Consider the following 25,317-nt stretch of genomic DNA (forward strand, 5'->3'; position numbering starts at 1 on the left):
CGCACTGGTGTTAAGTAAGCTGTGCCAACAGCTTTTGTGGTCCCTACCAAGACATGCTGACTGATTCTACGCTCTCTATGAACTATGGATCCCTGCTGAAACTCACTATAACTTACTTATCCTCAGCCTCTTGACAGCTTGCTGTAACTACATTATCCTTGTAGTACTATTACCAACGCACCAGGAAGCCTTCCTTTCAGAGCCAATATCTGTTGCATAGCTAGATCTCCATCATCAACAGTTCTTCTATGTCTATCAAAGAACAAATGCCTCTGCTACATTGACTTCCTATCAATAAATTATGTCCTGTGCCACACAAATGGTTAATCTTGTTGCCCTAATCTAATTCTCAGCTACACCCCGCTATGCTTACCCTTCTTGGATTTTTCCCTGTTACCCTAAGGGACCACTGGTTAGCTTCGCTCTGCATTGAATTCAGTTAGAATATTATTAGCTCCCATTTATGCTCCCTATCTATTCCACTCTGGTCGCTTGATGTTTCTTAAAGGGCAACTGAGAGAGTTTTTTTAACACTACGCTCATGATCGTATCATATCTCTTGGAGCTACCCTTTTCTGGAACAAAAAGTTTTTTCTTTTTTTAATAATTTATGTGAACTATAATGTTTAACGTCCCAATGTGACATCGGCTATGAGGGATGACATGGCTGAGAGATCTGGAAATTTAGACCAACTGGGGTTCTCTAACATGCACAGAAATTGAGACTGCACAGATGTAGAAATATTTAAAAGACCAAAAATAGCAAAGTGAAACCAAAACTTTGTGACCTGGCATGATTCTCCAGTTGATGCAGCAACGACATCAGAGACATTATTGGAAAAACATTTGCCGTCTGCTCGAAGAACTGTTGAAATAATGGCTGGAAATGATGGCCCAAGTAATAAAATGCCCAATAACCTAATACAAGCCTCAAATTTTGTACATTTGGGGAGCAGGCAATAGCACGCGATTCATGTCTGTGATGTCACAGACGCAGGGCTGCCTGCTAATACCACCTGAATTAAGGCCAAAAAATGCGTCAAACTTTAAGATTGATTTGCGCAGCACTACTATAGTCCACAGCTAGAGGAGAAAGACCAATAGTTTTCTTTCTTTTTTTCAAATACGTGAATCTCAAAAAGCACCGAGTAGCATTTTAATGTTACTGTATCTGAGTAAACTATGCAAAATTTAATTTCCAGCATTTTTTATAAATCTCGAAGTTTCTATGTGGTGTGGTGTTGGCATAGGAAAATCTTTTTAAAACAGGTGAACAACTTGAGAAATTTATTTGAAAAATGAAGCAGCAACAAGAACATCTGCACCTCAAACACAAGCCAAAGGGATGCACACCACAAACTTTTCACATGAGTTACTTGTTCTTTCTATTTTGTACATTACTTTTTGTTTAAGTTTCTTCTTTATTTTTTTGCATATCGTGACTCTAGCATTTCTTTACAGCCTTTGCAATTCCTAATTTCTTGATGCGATTCGATGGTAGTGAACAGTGGAAAAAGATATAAGTGCACCGAATGCAAGAATACCGGTCTTTCATATTGCCCTAATACTGAATTAATTTTTCTGCCCCACAGCGCTTTGTCTCCTCCTGTACCTTTTTCCACTCCATCTTTAAACACGAAACTCCAGTTTATTTAGCATGCTGCAAATAAAAAAGGTGACCCTGTCACGTGCTGTTTCCATATGTTAGAGGCACTGAGACATCTTGAAGAGACCTGTTAAAGGGACAGAACACTAGAATTTAGGTCTCAAATATTTTTTTTTTTTTGGCGCAATGAAAGGCTTGATATCTAAAATATTCGATTCCATGGCGGTTTTGGCAGAAACGCTGTAGAAAATTTTTACCGAGAATTTTTCGATCAGTGCATGCGCCCGTTTTTATGTAGTCCGATGCTGGAAACCATGAGCAGTGACCGTGATGATGACTGGTGGCCGAGAAAAAAGACGTACCGAAAAAGAAAATATAAATTTCACTCACTCGCTAGACTATAATTAGACATTTTTTGCTTAGCGTAACGTCCTTTTCAGTTTCACACTCAAGGCTGTAACAGCACAATAATGCACGTCTCGTCAACGGGCACTATCATCGCTTCATAAAATTCCAAGCACTGTGGCGCCATCTAGTGGCAAAACCTGAAAGCATGCCTCTCGTGATGCGAAAGAAGGGGTGGTTTTTATGCACTGCAGGGCGAAGGCCTCTCCCATATCTCTCCACTTAACCCGGTGTAGAGTGCAAAATATATTAAATTATGACAAGAACTCCTAGAAGAAAAGGAAGTGTGTACTTACGAAAATCAGCAATACTTTGCTGACATAGTTACGTGGGGTGCTACACCGAAAGTGATAGGGTTTCTCCGCTAGATAGCGCCTCAGTTGTATTTATGCGATTTTCAATGGCAAATTAAAATTGTAAAGCCTCTTTTCCTTGAAATTGTAGTGCTCGATCTGCACTAAATGACACAAGGTCTTTTCATGTCCACCATAATCTCATGTCATATTTTGGCCAGTGTTCTGTCCCTTTAAAGATTAGAGAGAGAAGAGAAGTAACAGTAACCAGCTATTCTGAAAACACAGCAATTACCGGCTTTAGTTTGCAATTACTATAACTGCCTTAAATCTACTTAATCAAGTGCAAGTTATAATGATTAAGGGGACACACATATTGAAGAACAGCCATCTTTGTTATTACGACTGTCTGACTAACCTTGATCCTGCCTCTTTGACATATGGATAAAAACATCATAGCCAGAAATGGTCGATGGGCTAATAAAAAGACTCTGTTAAAGCAATTCCACAGTAGCTATGAGAGGTGCAGATTCGGCTCATTTTCAAGCAAGTGATATGTCAAATCATGGCGTTGACTACAAGAAGCTCATGAAAACAGATAGGCCTATGGTTCTCAACCACAAAACTGGCATCCCTGATTCCTTTATCCTAGAGCTAATAACAAAAAAACATTCGCAGCTAGCACCACATGCTTGCCCTTTCACATTTCTCTCAACTTTTTATTTTGGCCAAAGATAGCTCTTGAAAATTTACTTACTTAAGTCACATCAAGACAGAATTTGGGATGCAAAATCTTTGAACTGTGCAGAAAGCAGCGATCTAGGTTTTAACAAAGGCAGAAATATCTTAAAGACTTAAAGATGACTTTATTGCATTTACATAGCGACAAGAAAATATTTTGCACAGCTCTGTTTTTTACATGTATGCGTGGCATTTAGGACAGGAAAGCATAATACCCGGAACACACCCCACAAGCTGCTATTCAGGAAAGCATATCTGAGGATTCAAAACAGGTCAGGAAAGAGCAGATAAAGCTGTAAGCAGTAACATTTTCATTAATTCCAGCTTTAATATAAAAAGAACAAAGGTATAAACGAGAAGGTTTCCTTAATTATCTCAAGTCTTCAAGTTATTACTGATAACTGCCATTAATATTGTGCAAAAGAAAAAAAAAGAACTTCATCTCCAATATGCAAACATGTGCAAATTCCTTTGATCTTGGCCCCAAAACACTTCATATACAATAAACACTCAAGCCCAGTGAAGTTCCTGAGCTCTGAATGCTGAGGAAAAGCGCTTAATTTCCCCTTCCACTTCCAAAAAGACCACTCTGCTTTCTCACCTGATAGTGTCCAGCTTGTCTTGCAACTCCTTTGCAGGATCTGCCTTCTCAGATTGCACCAAAAAGGTGGCAGCAGGTGGAACAGCCCTTGTAGTTTGGCTGGGTTGACTTTCTTGCGACGCTGATGGTGGCAAAGACTGCTGCCCCTGTGCTGTCGAAACAGTCGGTGCAATGTCTTTCGGCCTGAGAATATTTGTGGGAAGCACCACTATCTGACTTTGGCTACCGCCACTTCCAGGCAGCATGACCAGGGTGTATGTTGAGGCACTTGGCGCCACGGGCTTCACTGCAGCGAGATGCGATGCGGGTGACACCATGGGAGGCATCACCCGTGGTGACACTTCTGTCCTTGTTTCTGATGGAGCTTTGTAGGTGGAAACACCTACGGTGTCCGTGTTGTTTGCCGGCACTGATGCAGCAATCACAAGTGCCGATGATGCCGCTGCTGTGACAGGCACAATGGGAGTGGGCACATTCACACTAGGCCTAACAGGTTTGTTGCACACAACGCTAATTAAGTTTGCTGTTCCGTTTGGTGATGCTGTCAGCACCCCTCCTGTCTTGACTGGCGTCACACACACAACACTTGAAGTGTTTGGCATTTGCGACCCACTCGGGCCTGCAACTGTAGCAGAGGAAGCAGGAGGCGCACCAGGTAAGCCTGCTCTGTTGACAACGGTAGCTGGAGACACAGCAGGTCTGATGGCTCTCAATGGGGCCGGTGCAATTTTCACACTGGTACCGGCAGCAGAGCCAGACAGTGCTGAAACAGGACGTGGATTCCCAAGACTGCCGGTGGACAGTGTGAAAGCTGCAATGTTTGGAAGGACGTTTGTGGACACTACATTGGTAACACCTGGCACGCTGGCTGGAACATGCGTGGAAGCCTTGCCCGATATTCTGGACGACGGAGCCACTTGCTGATGCGTGATCCCAACAGTTGTGCCTGTGTTGGGTAACCCCACAACTGCCAGAGCACCACCTGCAGCTACGTTTGCTGTGGGCGCACCAGATGTGGCTAAAAGCGAGCCAGGTGTGGGAACTGTCAGCACACTTGTGTTGACAGCCTCCGGTGAGGCTAGAACCGGTCGCAAAAGCGAAGACTGCTGCCTGGGAGGCGTGCACGGAGGCGAGAGCAATGATGTCGCCGGTATGAGAAGCACCCTGCCAAGGGTGTCCGTGCACTTCACAAACGTCGACGAGACAACCCCGTTTGAGTTGACTGCTGTCGGTGGCTTTTTGGGGATCGCAACTTTGGGTGCAATGTTGACCAGTGAAGAAGGACCTTCAGCAGCTGGGCTTACCGCTGGTGATAAAACGACTGGTTTGGCAGCAGAAATGTTATCCCTGGCTGAATTACAGTTTTTTCTCTCCACCTTTGGAGAAAACTGCGCGAGACAGGGTACCCCTTTGTGCTCTACATCTGGGACGCTGCTGCCACCTGCGACAGGGTTTGTTTCCACTTGTAGAACCTCTTGCCAAGGTTGCTCATCCAACAAGGGTGACTTCACAATGGGTGCTAAGCATTCTGTTGTGCCACAAGTTTGTGAGCATAGCTGTGGAGCTTGACCATCCAGTGAATCCTGAGTGCTCTTATCTGTTTCAGCAGGTGATTCTGTAGGTTCTATTTCATTGGTAGCTTTGACTTCACTGTCGGCTACTGCATTTGAACCTACCACTGCCCTTGCCGACTCTGCACATGTGGTAAGATTCCCATCTGTTTCACTGTCGGCTACTGCATTTGAACCTACCACTGCCCTTGCCGACTCTGCACATGTGCTAAGATTCCCATCCGTTTCAATTTTGTCATCTGCTGCACTCGACAAGTTCTCTAAACTTCTGGCTGCTGAGGAGGGTATCCAGAGGTCCACAACCTGCAACACAGTAAAAGAAAGTTTAAAAGAAAAAAAAAGAGGAAGAGATGGACAGAAAATATGGCAGCTGGATAACAATTCCTTCACAGTAAAATTAGACATCTGAGTTGACACCATAAAAAACAAAAATTGCTAGTTAATTTACGTGGTCAACAGAACCACGATTTCAACCTCTGTAAATTCCGTGCTTTTGAAGTCAGAAAAACGGTGACCACATAATCAATCACAACTCCTAATTTTCTGCAGTGAAAAATTTTAAATTCTACAAGTTCGGAACACAGAACCTACACCACATCAGGAATCACAATGAAGTAAGTGTGTAAGTGCAAGATTAGTTTTAAAACACATTCTGCAAATGCACCTTCGGGTGCTGTGGGATATCAGTGCATGTTAAACATCCCCAGGTGGTCAAAATTACTCCGTAGCCCTCCACTACACCTCCCCTTTCTCAATTTCCACTTTCACTCCCACCTTCCTCCCTCTCCTTATGGCCTGGTTCAGGTGTCCACAGAAACAAGTTTGACAGATACTGCGTCTTTCCTTTCCTGTGAATCAATTATTATTTAAAAGAGAAGGCTGCAATTCAACATCAGCAGTTAGTTGGTGTTGTCTCCAGTTCAAGTACAAAGCTTGTTTGACACGGTGCCTTTACACAAACATGGCTGCTCCTCGAATGCACAATCCACCTTTTTCACAAAATGTGGCGCCCTCTGGGAGTGGTTGAAAATTTGTCTGCTACTGGTTGAAAACGTCCTTGGGAGATGCAGCCGCCAGCGAAATGACGGTGCTTGTTTTTGACTGGTAGCGCCATCTATCGCATACGTCTGTCACGAATATTACATATCTACACGTGGCCTCCGAGATAAGCTACGGCCACATCGATCACGGAGACCAAGGACTGCGCATACGCTGCTTGGGTTGGTGGTTTGTTTTCACTCAGGGAAGAGGCACGCATGCGCACCGCGGTCTTGTGAAAAAGGCAGATTTCACACGTGCTGCAGTGACTGGGCCCACAAGTGGAATTCAGCCATACAAAAGAATGGCACTTGCTCCCCATTCACTTCTGTGCACAGACAGCCTAATACCGGAGCAAGACAAACCTTCCAGAATGCACGCAGAACTTTACCAAAAGCTTTAATACTGTGTTCAGCTGCTATCGTTATTAATGCTTTCAAAAACTGCCATTGTCATGACGCTTATGACAAGAATATTGTCATGCGCATTGTCATGAAGATGTGAAGGCACTGTCACAATGCTGTCATGCTTGTCGCACAGTGCTGGCCGAGATGGTAGCACCAGCATGTAGAAACATTATCAGAACTTTATTACTTTCAACCAATTGTAGCTTTTAGAAGAGCTCAGATAATTAAATGAATCAAAACACAATCATTATGTCATTCCTATTAAAGCCAAGAAAAATAACAGTAATAACAAAAAAACTCACAGGACTATTGTAATATAGTACTCGGCAATGGGAGGTTCGGGCGCAGGTGTTGAGGTATTTGAACCGTAAGGCAATAACGTAGAACGTGCAGTGCTAAATGGCAGTGACTAAGGATTTTTATTCACTAACTGATTGATTTGTTGATGGAGGAGACCAGACGGCAAAACAGGAACAACCACACTGTTACCTTCAAGAGATCAATTGGGTTAAACCACATCTTAATGTGAGAGCATTAGGCATCACATCATGCAATTTCGCACCCTGCATTGGTCACAAAAGTTGTCGACTGGTTGAGACGGCGACGTCACATGGTAGCATGACATCACTGAGCGCCGATTGGATCGCGGGGTGTGTGACATCATGAGACCACATGATATGGCCGAGTTTGCAGGTGTAGGGAGAGGGGAGCACACTAGTGGGAAAGGGTGAGATACGCAGGTTGGACTATCAGTGATCGATTATGTGTCGCAAATTGATACGATGACAATGACAACATCGTGCATGATGTGGTTCAAGAACTGACATAGACACAGAAACACGTAGCAGCAATGGTGTTTTTAATGCTACTGCATTCCACTTCTGACCTGACGTGATATCTCCATAATTTCTAAAGCTCCTGACCACTGAAAAAGCATACCTATTTGCTTGTAACTAGGGGTGAGAATACTGACATTTTTAAATACAAACTGAATATGAAGATGGGAAAAAAATTTCTTCGAATACCAAACATCTGATCCGTGAGGAAATTAAAAATTACCAAGCACTGCCTGCTTTGCTTATTCCTGAATTCACCTGATATTTGCAAATAAATTAATCTAGAAATTCCCGCAAAGTGTATATCCTGCAGAAAAATCCAGTATAAATTTTATTCAGTATTCTGCGCATCATTTTATTTGTTTTGGAAAGGAAGTATACCTGCCTGAAGCCGAGTGGAATTTTCATATTGCAGCTGAATGCAGTAAACTCTTGTCAATACGGCCTTCAAAGGATTAGAAAATATGTCCGAATTAACTGAAGATTGAATTATTGAACGAGCCTGAAAAGACTGTAGTTGTATCACAGTAATTTTACATAATGGTTTCCTGTACGATTGTTGTCTGCTAAGAGCTTCACCCTGAGCACACTGTAAAGGAGATCCGCTTTATAAGAATGCCCCTCTTCATAAAACGGCCCCTTCGCATTTTAAGGATGTAGACTAAGTGGTCGATCCTTGTCGTGAAGCGCGTAGTGCAGTGAAACTGTGGTGAATTTGAAAATATTCGCTGTATTCAGTGATTTTCAAATATTAGAAAATTTTTAATATCACCTATTTGAATACAAATATGAATTAAATAACAAATATATTTGATATTTATTTGAAATTTCTAATACTATTCGCACACTCCCTACTTGTAACCAACTATACAAATTGCCACTTGTGTTAAAAAAGAAGGAAAAGAAAATTTGAGTTCTTTTTCTTTTTTACCTGCCCTTGGAATGGTGTGCAGCATATCAGAAAAAATGGACAGCCATGCGGATTGCGCCAGAAAGTGCTTAATACTTCTTCATTAAATTTTTTTTTTTTTTTCATGCACTTCCCATTTCAGTTCCAAGTGCTGAGCAATGGCTGCGACATCACAGATGATTTGAGGGCACGGAAGACGTACAAAAACTCCAGCAAGATCGCTTCTTTATTTATTTTAATTTGAACCAACTCTTGGACAAACCTGCCCAAAAGTAGTTTACCACTAAAAATGAATAAGCAGTAAGTATAGCGCAGTTTATTCAAGGCTCGCATGACCTCAACTCGCCTCTGATGCTACAGAGCCAATGTTTGGCATCTGAAACTGGAACTGCACAAGAGAAAAATTCAATCATTAATTATTTGGGTGGCTGATGTGAATTTACATGATGACTCATGTATATCAGTGTCTTGTGCATTATTCAAAACGAAATTACTATACGCAGATTACCATGTATTAAATGGCAGTGACCGCTAAAAAATTTGCAATCTAACTCCTGCTCTCATTTATTCCGGTTTCAACAGCGAAGCGACGGCTGTGATGTCAAACCCGTCTAGGCCATTTCTGAGGCGTAAAAAGTGCAATATGATACTAGTCACTCTTTTGTCGTTTGAATCCACTAAAGCCAGCTCAAGAACAGAAATGACAGCAAATTGCAGTTTTTCCATCTATTATGTGACCTAGATTTCATTGAAGCCATAACCATCACTCGACTTTTGAAACTGAAATCAAGACGGGAGAAAAAAAAATTAAAAATTATTTAGCGGCTGTAGGCGAAAACTATGTGTTGATCCATGACAATAATGTTTTACATATAATTCACAAGAAGAAAACTGTGACCAAAATTTTGTGTCTATGCTCCTTTAGCCTTCTGACAACTTTTGCTGTACATCTAGATAACTACTTCTGTGCCGCACAGCTTTTGCTGTATTACGGTAAAAGAGCTGATATTCTGCCTGAAATTTCATGGCCTAGTCAGGACATATGTTTATTGGGAGATACTGTCACCTTCTAGGATTTACAGGGCTGCTTCTGATAGTGTCTTGTGGAAAAAAAAAAGGAAACTGATCTTGACCTTCGGCCCGTCACATGGCTTACGGGGATATGCCTTTGTAGTTACGGTTTCTCCGTGTGATCGTAATGAAAGCGCCTGAAAGTTAATTGTTATCCCTGTTGCCACTTTTCTGCAGAAACCCACAAATGCTGACATCTACCTTTATCAGAACTCTTTTTAGTTTGTTTATTACAGATGCTCAAGATTTATTACAGCTCTCCATGTTTACCGAGTTTGCGAATGTTGATTTTTTATCTTTATTGGCGCTCTTCTCAGTTCACTTATTAGTTATTACGGAGACTCACAGGGTACTACTGACATCCGATTTTACCAAAATACTGCTCTAATTTTTTTCCTTTTCTTTTTTCTATCTCAAATAACTGAACTTATTTTGTTTATTCAAATTAGATTAAAAAATATCACTACCTAGAAAAGTTTTTCGAAATGATTCGACCATTGATACTACTTCTGTTAAGAAAATTGTTTGTTTTGTGCTGTGTATTTTTTAATGCATTTTGTGGACTCACTTAACCTTTGTTTTCATCCATCTGCCTCAGTACTGCCCAGAGAAAAATCAGGAAATAAAAACAAAAAGAGAGAATGGAATCCCACTAAACCATTTTTTGGGGGGCACACTGTTTACAGTGCTTTCTTTTGCCCTTACCGTTTCAGATCCAAGTGTTTGCAGCCCTGTATAAGTCTTGTCAAGCTGAAACAAATTAAAAAGGTACAAAGAAAAGAATGTGAACCACAATGAAGGCAACTCTAATGCACTACAGCAGATTTATATACATGACTAGCTCAACGAAAACAACACAAAGCATTCAAGAAAGAGTAGTACTAAGGCTTATTCATTTCACATTTGTGACATAGGGCTTCCCCCCACTTAACACAAATTATACCTGCTGATACTTTTGGTGAACATTATACAGCAATGAACAAGGCTACCTGTGTTTCTTGTGACAACTTTGTTGAGTTTGGTACCTTGCTACCAAATGATGCTTTTCGACACAAAAAGCACAAAAGTGGGAGCCAATGATTTTGTCTATGACTTGCTTGCTATGATGCATGCCAACACCTTCGTTCAAGTGCACCACATATTTTCAGATTTTTCCAAGCTTTGCCTAAACAACCGTTAGGTACAAAGCTGTGATTCATCTGTGCTCTGTGAAAAAGAGGAGGCCTCCTGATGTCACTGAACTGCACTAACATGCTCCGGAAAGACAGTGTGCAATAAGAAATGCCCGCTAGGAATAATGGTGGACAGGAAGTAGCATGAAAGTTGAAAACCAGACCCCAGGCCAGACAAGGTGAGCAAGTGTGTCCTATTTGCACATGAGCAGTCTACTATACGACAAAGGTCTTTTCCAGCTGTTTAAAAATTGAATTTGGAGCACTGTCCTCATGATTTTGAGGCAGGAACCTAGTATTGAGAAAAGTATAGAAATGCACACTTCACAAAGATTTGAAAGCTGCAGTAGATGACCAACTTAGCCAAGTCTGCACATTAGTTTCTCAATGCACTCAAATTTCCTCATTGCTTCAGAAAGAAAAATGATTGAAATTTTGTACTGTTAACATTACCACAAAGTTTTCTGTGTAAACATTGACGGAAGTGTTAACAAATCAGTTTTTTTTTTTCGTTTCTTTTTTTTTTTTTTTTTTTCGATACCAACCGGGCCTGGCTTCTTATTTAAAACTTCAATAAAGCCTGCCAGGTTAAAAGTGAACGTGCGACAATGCTTCTTCTTTGCCATGTTACCACTCTCAAATATGCTTCAATTAAAGGAGCTCAGTTAGGGAAAGCCAGACTGAATGAATGAATGAATGCTGTTGACATTCCGCAGCATAGTGTTGGTTTTTTGAAGTCAGCGTGACCTCGCATGTAACATAATTCAAGCTCATGTGACGAAAGATACCCGGTAACAGCAAACGGTGAACATCATGCGTGCACACATGGCTTACTTTGGTTAAAACTCCCAATCGTATGAACCAACTTCTCATGCTGAAACTTCAAAATAATGTGCTTTTACCGTAAACGAAAACCGAAAGCTCAGATGTCGATGGTGCTGCTATGACGAGTGTGATTCAGGTCCCTGCCATCAAGCTATTAGCATGAACCATGTCCGAAACATACCTTCCGCTTTTCAACTGAAATTCTGGAACAAGTAACGACAGTATGCTAAAGACTGATAAATCTAACGAGGAGGCTGAAAGAAAGAAGGCTAAGGACATTTAGAGACTGCTCCCAAACCTTGAGGTGGTGTATGATGTCCACATGCTTTGTCCAGCGGTCATGGAAGTGCAGCTGTACACGCAATGGAAATTCACCCCAGCCTTTCCGCTGAACCTGGAAGGGAGCTTCCCTGGAACACACACACCCAGAAAGAATCAGCATGGCAGCAGGACTTGTGTAAAGAGTGACTTCTTGAGGTGCACTTTCAGTTTTGCGTGATGTGATACCTCGTACGACAGCCTACCAGCCGGTAAGCGCATTTGCACCAATTTCTGTTCTGCTTCTGGTGGCTTTAGCCAAGGACAATGCCCCGGCCACATTTAGCTACATATACTAAGCTCAGAATTGGGCCTCAAATCTCTCCAAGTCTCTTTGCATGGCACGGACTTCTAAGAGTGAGCATATGAATGGGTTATATACACTGCAGTCCACTTATAACGATACCATATATAATGATATATTGCTTATAACGATCAGATTCTTTGAATTTATCAGCCTTCCCAGTGCCCTTATATAAAAATAAGCAAGATATAATGATCGATTATTGGCGGTATATTGGATAGAGTAATAGCTTTATCACCACCCAATAGATGTTTTCCACAAAACCGTCTAAATGTCTGATAGAGAATAAAATACTAAGAGAATGACGTGAAAACGCTACATATGTGGTGAAAATGAACTGGCGTGGAAAAATCTGCGAGGGCCATAGCGTGTGGAGTGCTATTGTCATTGCATTCGCTGATTATGCGTCTGTGGAAGATGGCGCCGACAAAGACGACAGTGCAATAGCTCGAGAGATAAAACAGCAAGTTTTCAAAGTTAGAAGCCTCGCAAAAAAATATGGGCATTTACATTCTATTATCTTAATGATCATCAAGACTGGGGACGTCTTGCAGTTCATCCAGTCGCTAATCAGTTTCGTGCACACAAAAAAGACTGCCGCCACCGTACACGCTACTGGAGGCAATGCTCAGCGATTGTCAAGCGAGCATGACTTTTAAGTATGCTCAAGTTGTTTTATGGCTATTGGTGTATCCTGTAATAAAGTGTTCAGTGCTCTTTACGATGATTTGCGTTGTTCAACCCGATTTACTTGTCACTGGTAAGTAGGCAAGCCTGTATACATAAGAAAATATGTGGTGTGTGTTTTTGTTTGTTTTTCTTTCTTTCTTTTTTTGCTAGTCCAGATACTATAATGATAATCGATTATAACGATCCAACTTTCTGGTTTGCTCAATATCGTTATAAGTGAACTGCACTGTAGTCGAATCCAACTATAAGAAATTCTGCTTCAACGAAATACAGTAGAACCCCTTTATAGTAAAGTCACTGGGACCAGCAAAAATCTTTACTATATCAGGGTCTTTACTATAGCAGTTGTTGATGATGACATGGTCCCAAAGATGGTGTCTGGTAGTTAAATGGGCACTTACCGAACATGTCTTGTTGCCTAATGAAAAAAACACCCTGAAATGCCTTCCACTTCTCTCTTATCATCTTTTCGCGCAATTTTTTTCAGTTATAAAATTTTTTTGCATCTTGTGGAAGTATCGCTTAAGCATGAGGACAGTGTGGCTACGAATACAACCAAGTTTGATTTCATATGAAAACCAAAGCATTGCATGAACGCAGTGTTACTTTTTGCCATTTCTGTCTTTTCAGAGGAAATAAATGATAAATAATGGCAGTCAAGTGCTGCAAGACCGCGCACACTGCACCTCCACTTCTTGCCTCCGCTGCCTGATGCTTTGTGCTGTGCAGTGCAGTGAATGTTTGCCTATTTCTTCCCCTTCCTTATTTCTTGCTGCACTTTTACTCTCCCTTACTTTCTAAATGAACCGCGCCATTTCCTTTCAATTTTTGTAGACAGCTTTACAATTTTTTTCCCTACACGCTGCGTGCTTTTCCTCACGGTTCCAAGGTCGTAAAGTAGGCTTTTCCTGAATGCTACTAAGCCTGCTGGTAAAGCCAATTAAAAGGCCACTCCATGTTATTTTTCTGTTTTCAAATACAGAAAAGACGGCGATGTCATATCATGGGAGTCGTCGTCGCTGCCAGGCCTACTTTACTATAGCCGATTTTTACCAAAAATGTTTTTACTATAACGGGGGGAAAATGTACAGTTGTCTATGGAAGATGAACTGGGGCTTCAGTTTCACTTTACTATATGTATTTGAGTTTTTACTATATCCGAGTTTACTACAGCAGGGTTCTACTATTATTGCCCGTCAGCTGGATATAGAAACTAACGGAACAAATTTCTCGCCACAACGAACAGTTTTCAGGGCGCATTTCCACTTCAACGAATATTTTACGAAGTGAAGCTGGATTTAAAAACTCTTTGTCAATAAAATAAGCACATCACCATTAATATGTACACTTCTGTACTTCCGCTTGCATCAATTACGCCCGTGCTGACCGAACCCTTCAGAGACCATCAGAGACCTTCAGAGACCGAAGACCATCACTCTTTAGCGACGATGACGGTTGGGCTGGCTGCTTTGGGACAAGACACAGATGTAACCTGAATTTCTGAATTTGGAGTATGTGTTAATCAAGAGAGAAATCACTTTTTAGCATGTGTTGTACACACATATAGGCACTTCAGGAACTTTGCAGCTAAAGAAGAAGATTCATCTTCTTCTCAGTTATGTGATTACAATGATGATTTTTTACCCAATAAATATAATACATGACTATGATACTGTATCACACATGAATGCGAAACTGTGCCATGGCGTTTACCTTTTCATTCCACTTCTCAATTGCATGCTAGCAAGGAATCACAAAGAACATCTAGGCAAGTGCACCAATGATTCGAGAAACTATCAAAAAAAAAAAAAAAAGGGAAAGGAGTTGAACGGCTAAGCCACCTCAGCAGACCATACGGAGAAGTAAGTAAGCAAAATAGAAAGATAAAACAGGTGCTCTTACAACTGATCTTCCATGAATGACATCATGCAACAAAACACGTGCCAGAATAGGCCTGTCTTTCCATCAGTGCCAAGTTTCAGCCCAGCATGAGGACAACATTCTACATTCCTGTCAAGCAACGTCACCGTGCCTACACTTTGTGAGACTTTTGGAGACAAAAATGAAGGCACTCACGTGACCTCCACAAGGTCGTGTGGCCGATAGCTGGGATGCAGGAAGAAGCGCACGCGCTGTACGAGATCTGCTATGGACCACGGCTCACTTGGTGCTGTGCGCACGTACGCGAGCCACTTGTGTGTGGCCTGCTCTCCACCACCCCCGTCCCGCTTGTCAAACGGAATGTATCTGCGGAGGAAAGCAATAAACGGCCCCATACACAACGTAGCCCACCATTGTTATCGACCGACATGTACAGCAGTGCAGTTAAGGTTACGAGAAAAAACCTTCAGAATTTAATCGCGCTATGCCAGCTTTAAGCCCTTGAGGTGCAGATGCGTGGTTCCTGAATGAAGGTCAATGCTTCGAGGACTATCGAGGAAATGATATCGCAAGATTTAAAGTAAGAGTACCCAACAAACTAATGCAAAAAGTAGAGGTGTTTAAAATTTCGACTATGAATTGAATAAGCTTGTTATTCGACTCGTATTTCTATTCAAAACTGATATTCGAAATTTTCTAATATTCAAAAATTACTGAATACACCGCAAACGTTTCATTGAACTATGCGCTTCGCAGAAATGCTCGACCGCGTGGACTTGCAGTGCCTGGAAGGGGCACTTTATAAAAGGGAAGGTTCCTCTTCACAAAACGGCCCCGTCGCGTTTTGCGGATGCTTCACTGCAATGCTTAAACACGGGTGCTGTGCAATGAAGCATCTCCAAAACGTGAAGGGGCCGGTAGGTGAAGAAGGATCTTCCCTTTTGAGATGTGGGCCTCCCTGACAGCGTGCATAAGGCGAAGCACATGACGATACCAGGAGAAAACGTCGTTCTCACTTCAGTTTCATCTCAATGCAGAAATTACTGTGGTGCCAAAATTTTGGCAGTTTTTGCAGGCCCATTCGATGGACATTTTTTCTGGTCCATCGAAGGCTGAAATAATGAAAGTTTACTGTATTCAGCAGCACTATGACAGCTCCACCCCGTTTGATGCAGGTTCTTGCTATACGAAAAAAACTGTTTATAAAAATTTATACTGGATTTTTCACTAGAGTCGACAGTTCTTTGAAATTATAGCTTAACTTTATTTGAAAGTACAAGTGAATTATGAAATAAATAAACAAGATGATAAATGTTCGCTACTTTAAATTTTCAGTACTTTTTTTTTAACTGATGAGATATTCTATATAATTGAAGGCATTTTTTCTCCCATACTTGCATTCGATCCGTATTCGGAAATTTTAATATTCATGCACCCCTAGCAAAAATGAATCCACTTTCATACAAACTACAGAGTGATTGCAAGGCGTAATTTTCCAAGAAAGGCAGATACAGGAAAAGTCAAGCGAAACAAACAAAAATCTGTCCAGGAAGGCACAAAGCAAGTTCCTATGGAGCCAAATCAAGTTGACCTAGCAAGCTGCCCAACATTTCACCAGTCACACTGCACAATCATGTGCCACTTTAACTCCAGTTCATCGCTGGAACAACTTTCCAAAGCTAGCCTCGGTCTGTTAATACAAGAAACTCAGACACACTCCACAAATCTTATTTTGAGCACATGTCCCAAGCTTAAAGGTGCAAAAAGACCATGAACTGGACAGAGAAAGCAATGGAGGTCTTTCATGCTACTTCTGAATTCAATCGATAAAACCGACCTGCCAACTTTGCTATATACTACACCAGATAGCAAATCATTCTTTGACAATGCCTTATATCTAAAATGATTACAATAGGGGTGTGTACATATTTGAAATTTCAAATATGAATTAAATCATCTTCAAAACTTCCCGCCCGGTTTCATGCAAGTTTTAAAAAATTGGTACTATAGGAATCCAGTATAAAATTTATACTGAAGTTTTCACAGACAACACTTTCGTGCAATCTTAGTTTGATGTTATTTGTAAATACCCTAAGAATTCCAAAACAAACAAGAACAAAAACTAGCCATATTTAATTTCTTATATTTTTAGACTGATCTGATATTACATGCTCGGTTCAATACTCGAAGGCATTTTTTTTCCCCTATTCACACACTCCTACTTAACAACTTTCTTTTCTGATTACCGCTAGTATCATGAAAAAGAATAGCTGTAGCATTCCTCTATGCTTTTCTTGCTTTCAGTGACCTCTGGCTTCCTACCATGCCCTAACATATATAATATGCCTCTCATCTTCCCTGCATCTAACTTAACTTGCCACTACAGAGCAACAAAAGATGTAGGGATCTGAGAAACTGCAGTCATTGACAGGGTACATCAATGAGCTGCAATATGGCCACCTTGAGCTCCTCGACCAAACTGCCCTTGCACTGTTAATCAGTATCGTTATTTGCATCCTCACCAAAAAAGGAATGATGCTAAGGCTAGTGCCTAAGATGATGCCACACATGCACAAGAAAACAGAAATATGTTTAGGGCATGTGATCCAAGTTTGCACTCACTTTGAGACGTTGCCAACAATGACTCGCACTTTGTTCTTGCAGTGCAGACCCCTTCCGATTCTCACAGGACCACTTTCTTTCATTGCTCCTTTTTTGTAATTTTCTTCAGGCTGCCAAAGGAAAAAAAAAAAATTTCAGGGGAAACTTAAGCTCCACCTTAAGAGTATAACACAAAAGCATTTATGGTTATTTGCAAACAATTTGCTTCACACACAGTCACTGTTCTTCCTCCACACTGCCAAATTACTAAACTTCAATTAAGCAAACACCATGCACCCATTATCCCCAGGCCCCAACTTCACCGCTTACCTCAGCCACACTAACACTGCTATGTGACCTAGTAGGTAGCATGCCGCCTAGCTGACCATACTAAACCATCCAGCCCGCTACATAAGAAGTGCAATATGTGTGGGAGTGATCCGTTCGAATCCACAACTGTCGCTTTTTTCCAGCGCACCCCCAATTGTAAGCAGTTATACTGTCTTGTTGATATTTCACAAGCTTAAGCCCCAATGCACAATGCGTGGAAAAACATCACCTTTACAAACTGCCATCAGCAACATCAGATGTTACAGTGGTGCTTAATGCATTTTAGGTTCAAGGCTTTAAGTGTGCGCTCTCTACCCCCTTTCACTGTAGATCTCTATACATGTAGCAGAATCCTTTCCTTGGCGCTCTTTCTTTCCTTTTTCTTCCTTTGTTCTCCTTCCCATGTGTAGGGTAGCCTACTGGGCATTGCCTGGTTAACCTCCCTGTCTTTCTATTCTATTTTCTCTCTAGTGTATTTTAGTGCCTTCGATGAGCGAAGCAAAAAATGTTGAACAGTTCAGGTTCTTTTTATTTGTCAGATTCCTTATTTGAATAGCATAAGTAAATTTCTGGGGAATGAAAGAAATTTTCGCATAAACAAATATCATGTAAAAGAATAACTTTACCACACATAAGATGCACAAGGCAGAACAGAAAGTTAAATGTCCGTATACTAGTGCATCTACTGGCCCCTTTCCCAAGACACATATCAATCCTACCTTCTCCTTCTTCCCTGTCACGCAGTGATCAGTCAGTGCCTGTTTTTGTATCTACTTTGAACACACCTGCATTCTTGCATGTCTACGGGACAGAATGAAGTTGGCCTAGAACAATGAATTGCATCCCATTCTTAAATTAAATGGTCTTTTTTTAGCTTAGCTTAGTATACGATCATGTTCAGCATGTAAATAAATGACCACCTCATTTTCTAGTGGCAACCGATTCTATTTCTAATATGCAAATATTTGTAAATACAGCCCCCTCAGCGGTCTAATCAGAACAATGTGAGGTTTTTAATGACCCTGCAAACTTACTAGATTCTGCCTACCTCCCATTACCCTCGTCTATGACCACAAGCGATCCTTACCTAGCAAAAGAGTATCAACACAACCAAGCTGTGTTGTCCCCCATTTCCCATCTTCTCTTCCTCCTGTCTGTCACTGTATCCCATTTAGTATTCCCACCAGCTAATGCTCTTGTGTTCAACTTGAATGCGACTTAAACACACACTGACTTGCTTGACTTGAATGTGGTGAAAACAGAGTGACCCGCACTCTTCTTTCTTTTTTTAGTAATACAAACCCTTACAACCATATCATTAGAGCAGGTCATGCAATAACAAGGCATGAACTGAACACAATTTTCTCGTCCAAAGCAGGTGTGGGAGACTTGCCTCAGTACAATGTCGAGATGGTGTTACTGTTTCAACATCTCTGCTGTCTGCGGCGATAAGAGTGACTGAAGTCTTCTGTTCTCGCTGGCTACTGCCAGAGTGACACGCATCCGACCGGAGTTGTGTGGTCACAGGCGCTTTGCCCAGGAACTGGCGGACAGTCGGGTGGACGCTGGCCAGGGCCTGCTGGCCGTCTTCCCAGCCTCTTCCGCTTGCTGCTGGAGCTCCACACTGTGCCAGGCATGATCGAGTAAACAAAAAGGGGCTATTGATTGTAGCACCTTTGATACACAACTCGTTGTTAGCAAAACTTATGGCCATATGTTCCTTCTAAATGTATGCTATGCATTTTCATTCCTTTTTTTTTCCCACGTTAAACTGACGAGCAAACTAAATGACTATGGAGAGGAGGTACATACACTGTTAGCAGTAGGAGTGGCCTGCCCTGCACTGGCATAGTACTTGGTGATGATGCCCACACGAAGCCGGTCCAGCATCATCTGTACTTGATAAATCCTCTGCAAAGCAAATGGCAGGGCATCTGTCTTCGTGATGCGGTATACACACATATGCTAGATGGACTGCACTCTCAAATTACAGCATTTGGCTACGCTTTCCCATCCAAATTCATGTCTGCCTTGGCGGTTAACAGAAACAGAATATGGCCATAGGGCAGTGAGCTATGAGAACAAAAATGGTAATAGTGACCTAAATGAACTTGAAGTGAACAGAGTGCGGTAGAAACCAGATTCAAGGGCAATGAATTGGGTCTGGTTTGCATACTACATAGCAGAAATCGAAAACTACCACTGCAGTTTGATCCCCAATGCCTTGAAATCAAGAGGCTTTCCTGGCCTTGTAGTGAAACCTGTTCTACCCTAACTTAAATATCAGGCAAGAAACATACCGAAGCAAACCTAGTAGTTGTAGCATGCACTAATAGCAGCCTTGGAAGATGTTTGCAATTCCCGGTACTTGTTAGCATACGAGCTCCAACCTGATTAATGAGATCCAGTTCAGATTCCCTTGCAGAGATTTCATTGGAGAACTGGCTTCGGACAATTTGGTCAATTTTCTTGACAGCAGCTTCCTTGGCTGCGTGAGAAAAAATGGAAGAAAGGAAGAACACATTCAAGTCATTTCATTTTACATGACACAAAAGAAATGAAAAAATAAAAAAGAACACAAACTCACAGGACTCAATTTGCAACTGGATTTATTCCAAGCAATTTTCAAAGATAACTCCATCTCACCATCAACCTCAAAGGTTCAAAGGTTCATGTCCATGAGCAACAAAAGTCCTTCATCGTGTCATATTAAAAAAAAACATTTAAAGTAGCACCATCAAAAGGCATTACCCTCCGGAAAATTAAGTGTTGTCAGTGCAGTGAGCAAGAAATTACAAGCATGCCTTTGGCAAGTGGTAGTTAGAAGGTATGTGGCTGGGTACTGATAGGCTGGCAGGTAGTGTGGTGTCACGAGGCCACATACCATGGCTAAGTTCGCCGAATCACAACTGCCAAGATCTTTGGATACCAAGTTGCATACGCTACTCGAAGACCAGGCAGGCACATTCATATGACTTAATTCAAGCAAGAATTTAAGCCTATGTTGGGTGATATTTCACATAACGGGGCAGCTTATGACTGTACTGTAATGAGTATACGCGAGATAATAGATAAACAGCTTAAGGGATTGGTGATTCAGCAATAAGCGAAGTGCATTTACATGAATAAGGATCTGCAAACTCGGTAAAAAGACAGTGCAAAAAGGAACCACAGAAGAGAACACGACACAAAAGAACGCTACTATCAATTGATTTTATTTTGTCTGCTAGTCCCATTTATATCACAGTCCCATTACATGTCACACTTGGGTGGCGCCAGCTACCTTTGACATATCTTGACAGACTAATATGACAGATATGAATGGTTTTATCGTCTCTTCAGTTGTTAAAGGTAGCTATTGTCAGGGACAGGTTACAACAATGAAGGAAAATAGATATGAAAGAATTGAACAAGACATAGGACCAGGCACGAAAGACCTTGTAAAATTTGTTATAAAAATGTTTCCAGAAAACCGTGCTCAGCTGAGTACAAGCTTATACACGAATCGCTAATGTAGTGGTCTGCTTTCTTTTGATGTGAAAAGCTTTGAGCAAAACTCTTGCATTTGTGCTAAGGCTCCTGCCCAGAATCTTTGCTTCTTTAAAGCCGGGTAAGCATTTGCATGCCATTACATGCATCACTAAGAGTGCGAGCTTATCTTGTTTAATTATGTTTTGAGAGTGCTCCCTTAAATGGCCATTGAGGCAACGCCCTGTCTGCCCAATATAGCACTTTCCGCAGGACAAGGGGACCATGTACACCACCCCTATGGCACATCTAACAAATGCTTCTTCACGTTGCTTTTTACAACCACGCTCGCCCTCACCGCAGATGCGGGGACACAGCTTAGCCAACTTGCTTGGCGCACAGAAAACAAGCAGAAAATTGTGCCTGCTGGCCGCTTTTTTGAGGCTATGCGACACCTTACGGACATAAGGCATCACCTCTGGTTTGGCTTTCGCACGTTCAGAAGCAGCCACCTTTTGACGGGATCCACATTTCAAGGGGGTTTCAGCAACAGCCGTGATGACCGAGTAAGGAAAACCAGCAGCCAAAAGCCTAGTAAAACTAACTGCTGGGCTAGTTAGTGCATTACTCATAAAAGAAAAAATTCACAGCGCTAACAAATAGACACTCACATATAGACACACTGTTCGTCTATATGTGAGTGTCTATTTGTTAGTGCTGTGAATCTTTCCTTTTATGAGCCAAAAGCCTGTGTACCTGATAGTCAAAGCTATCGCCCATTTCATGAGGTCACAGCTTCTGAAGAGCTGATCCCAAACAGAGTAAAGCAATGGCTCTTTTGACAGCATACGACGATTCAGAAAGCAATAGATAACTCGTTGCAAATGAGGGAGGGGGGGGGATATGTGACTTTTATTTGAGATGAAGGGTATGTCAGCACATCAAACAGAAGTGAATAAACACCAATTTTCATGGCACTGCTTTTCTTAAAAATTTTGCACTATTTAACAAACTCATGTCTTAAATATCAAAGTGATAAGAATGCCACAATGTATTCCAAAAACAGATGACAAGGCATCATATCATTTCAGAACAACCCAATTCCCATCTCTTTGGAAGCAGCTCAGACTATACTAACTGAATTCAGCAGGTTTGAACTTCCAGTTTATTTGAACGAATGCTTTTTTCCTGTCAACCAGTAAAAGCAACTAAAGAACCCACAAAATTTACACACTGTTAGATGTGTACTACCTGACATCCTGTCATTCCTCAGTAGCTGGCTGTGCGGAAATTTTCTTCAAATTAGGCTTAAAACAGCTCAATAATTTATAAAGAAAATTGTGCAAAAGTGGGCATTGCCTCCCCATGTCCCTTTCCACAGCAGTATTCCTCAGACAACTGCAAGACAATCCGCATTTTGCGAGAGTTTTCTGAGCATGCGCGAAGTCGTTGCGGCGACCGATGGAAACACATTGGACAGCGTCGACGGCCTTTCTCGGCGCCGCCAGTGCAATGGAGGCTGGCGGCACCGGGCGGTACGGTGACCGTCATAGGCTTGGCAAAGCGATGCCAACCACATCTGCCGCGTACGATTGCCACTCTCTAGGCGTGCCGGGATGCAAGACGCGGTTTTTCAGGTTTCCTTCGGTGAGCTGTGACCAATAAAGGCGTGAAGCTTGAATTAGGGCCACCAAGCGTCAAGATTTGAATGGCCGACCTTAGCAACCGACTGCGTGCTCTCGACTGTGCAAAAAACACTTCGTTACAGGTATGTATGCATCTAAAGGAAATGTGCATGATGAAAAGTATCTATTGGAGTTTGCACCAAGCCTGTAGTCTACCAGTGATAGCCGCAATGAGCATTTGTTCGGTGCGTTTTTGCCGTTTGCTTTATGTGCGAAGGGGCCGGATAGCGCAGATATCCCAGGTGGCTGTGTGCGCCAGACGGTAATATTTAGCATGTTTTAACACGACTGCCGCCCGACTAAAAAGAAAGAAAAATTGGGCATTTGTTGTAATGCACTGCCGTTCGCAAGCCTCATGACCAGCTCAACCACTTGGCTCGCGAACAGCGGTGCATCACAACAAACGCCCAATTTTTCTTTCTTTTTAGTCAGGTGGCAGTCGCGATAAAACATGCTAAATATTACCGTCTGGCGCACACAGCCACCTGAGATATCTGCGCTATCCGGCCCCTTCGCACATAAAGCAAACGACAAAATACACCGCCATCAGGCTCCGTCGCACATAAAGCAAAAATGCAATGAACAAATGCTCATTGCGGCTATCACTGGTGGGCTACAGGCTTGGTGCAAACTCCAATAGATACTTTTCATCATGCATATTTTCTTTAGATGCATACATACCTGTAGTATCTGTGCTTTTGTCGCTCGGATCATATGGCGCACTTGACATTCTTGCATGACGCACAGTATTTTTTTTTTTACCTTACAGGCTCGCCTTCGTGCTCGCCAAAACATTCGGACTTTGCTCCTTCGGTGTACGCAATCAGATGCACTTCGTTAGAAAGCTTGATAATTGTCGTCTTCGTCCAACCGTTTGCAATGGCAAGGAAACCGCCCGGCACAAATGAGTCTCCTGGAGGGTTCATGCTCGTTCACTCGCAGAGTGGATCGCTCTGGACGTAGAGCAGCGTTGGTTCCTGACCGAGATGTGCATCCAATATGTAGGAGATGCGCATGTATCACCAAGTCAATTCCGCAGAAATCGCAGCGGAGGCAGAAAGGTTGTGGATAATTTCACAACAGAAAGAACATTCTCTGTGCCCCGAGGACCTTTTCACCACTGCGACCACATCTGTTCTGACTCCTGAGGGCAGAAACTGGCTACAGCGCTGAATCACCTGTTACCAGAAAAATGCCGCGCGTTTCCTGCATGTGTGCATTCCGGCCGGGACAATGCCCTTTTCAGGGGGTATGTAAAAGTGCCTCTCTGCCAAGCTTCTAGATGAAATCCTATAGCTGCACGCATTTAGATGACGCGATGAGGAAGTGACGATCATTGCACCATGCCGGCGCCGCGGTGACCGCATTGTGCTCGGTAACTCAAGACACCCTGCACATATGCGCCGCTCGGATGTCACAGGAGACGATTCCACCTAGCTCTGCAGCATCACCAAACCCCTGGCTGCTTTGCCCTTTGAGATCCCCTCTCTCTGCCTCCACGCCCTCCTGTTTGTCGTGAGCCTGCAAGCTGAGAGCGTCTCATTCTGTCACGTCGAACACGGCCCACGCTACACGCTCTTACAATACGAAGACAGTATATGCATGCGTTATGAGTGGATTATGAAAACGCTGTAACATTCCCCCATACTGCGTGAACATGATATACTGCAATCACTGTCACTACTTTCCGCCCCGAGGGCAATAAAGGGGGGAGCTTTCGCTTTCTACCTGCGTTGGCGTGGCCATTTCGTATGGTGCGCTTTTGCGTCATCTGCTACACTGCCGTCCAATGTGTTTCTCGCCCGCTCCCGCACGATGGCGCCACATCCTCCCGCAAACGGCGGATTAAGTGCGTTCCTCACTTTGGGAGCCACACCAGCGGTCAAGTTTTTGCAAAGCAACCCTCTCAAAGAAATCGATTTCTCTGCAACCAAATCACACGTGTAATTTGCACAATGGCAATTCAATTGCACATATCTCTTTAGGGATGCATGAGAATATGGTGGCGAAGTTGTTTGTTCCATCGATATTTATAGTTGGTGTACTGGACGTGCACCATTTGAAAACTTCGGCTTCAAGGGTTATCGAAATTAAGGCTGAGAAACAATGGAGGCGAAAAGCAAGGCCTATGTGCTGTGCGATGTCAGTGCACGTTAAAGATCCCCAGGTGGTCAAAATTTCCGGAGTCCTCCACTACGGTGTCTCTCATAGCCTGAGTTGCTTTGGGACATTAAACCCCACAAACCAAACAATTCTGACCACTTAAGGACTTCCAAACAAACTCTACTGCAGTGACCGAACAGCTTGCCTCCTCAAGAACTTCAAACACAGAAATACCGCCAATGCTTCAGAAGGCACAAGTTGTATTTTAATGCTCACCAAACAGCAACTCAGATGCTTGATTTGCGCAGAGTTCTCAGTGGCCTGTATTCCGAGTTTGCGTCATTATCGGTGTGTCGCTATCCCACGTGACCTCGAGTGATCTGAGTGGTCGAAATTCCGGAACCACTGCGGAACCGGAAATCATGTTCCGGCGTTTGCATCAATCAGATGCCTCGATATCG

General features: G+C 42.4%; 1 protein-coding gene across 1 annotated transcript in view; it reads right to left on the bottom strand.

Annotated features, from left to right (window-relative positions):
* Window positions 1-25,317, bottom strand: part of D12 (YEATS domain containing 2 homolog D12) — a 45,077-nt gene that overhangs the window by 19,221 nt on the left and 539 nt on the right. Inside the window, exons 2-9 of the mRNA XM_084606518.1 lie at window positions 19,991-20,088; window positions 19,413-19,511; window positions 18,994-19,224; window positions 17,292-17,401; window positions 14,865-15,035; window positions 11,775-11,886; window positions 10,185-10,229; window positions 3,647-5,520 (exon numbers count right to left, since the gene is read on the bottom strand). Of these exons, the coding sequence (XP_084462644.1) occupies window positions 3,647-5,520; window positions 10,185-10,229; window positions 11,775-11,886; window positions 14,865-15,035; window positions 17,292-17,401; window positions 18,994-19,224; window positions 19,413-19,511; window positions 19,991-20,088 (2,740 nt within the window). The remainder of the gene's footprint in view (window positions 1-3,646; window positions 5,521-10,184; window positions 10,230-11,774; window positions 11,887-14,864; window positions 15,036-17,291; window positions 17,402-18,993; window positions 19,225-19,412; window positions 19,512-19,990; window positions 20,089-25,317) is intronic.

This window comes from Amblyomma maculatum, chromosome 6, assembly GCF_055883805.1.
Source record: "Amblyomma maculatum isolate TAMU_Amacu chromosome 6, ASM5588380v1, whole genome shotgun sequence".
In the NCBI taxonomy this organism is placed as follows: domain Eukaryota; kingdom Metazoa; phylum Arthropoda; class Arachnida; order Ixodida; family Ixodidae; genus Amblyomma; species Amblyomma maculatum.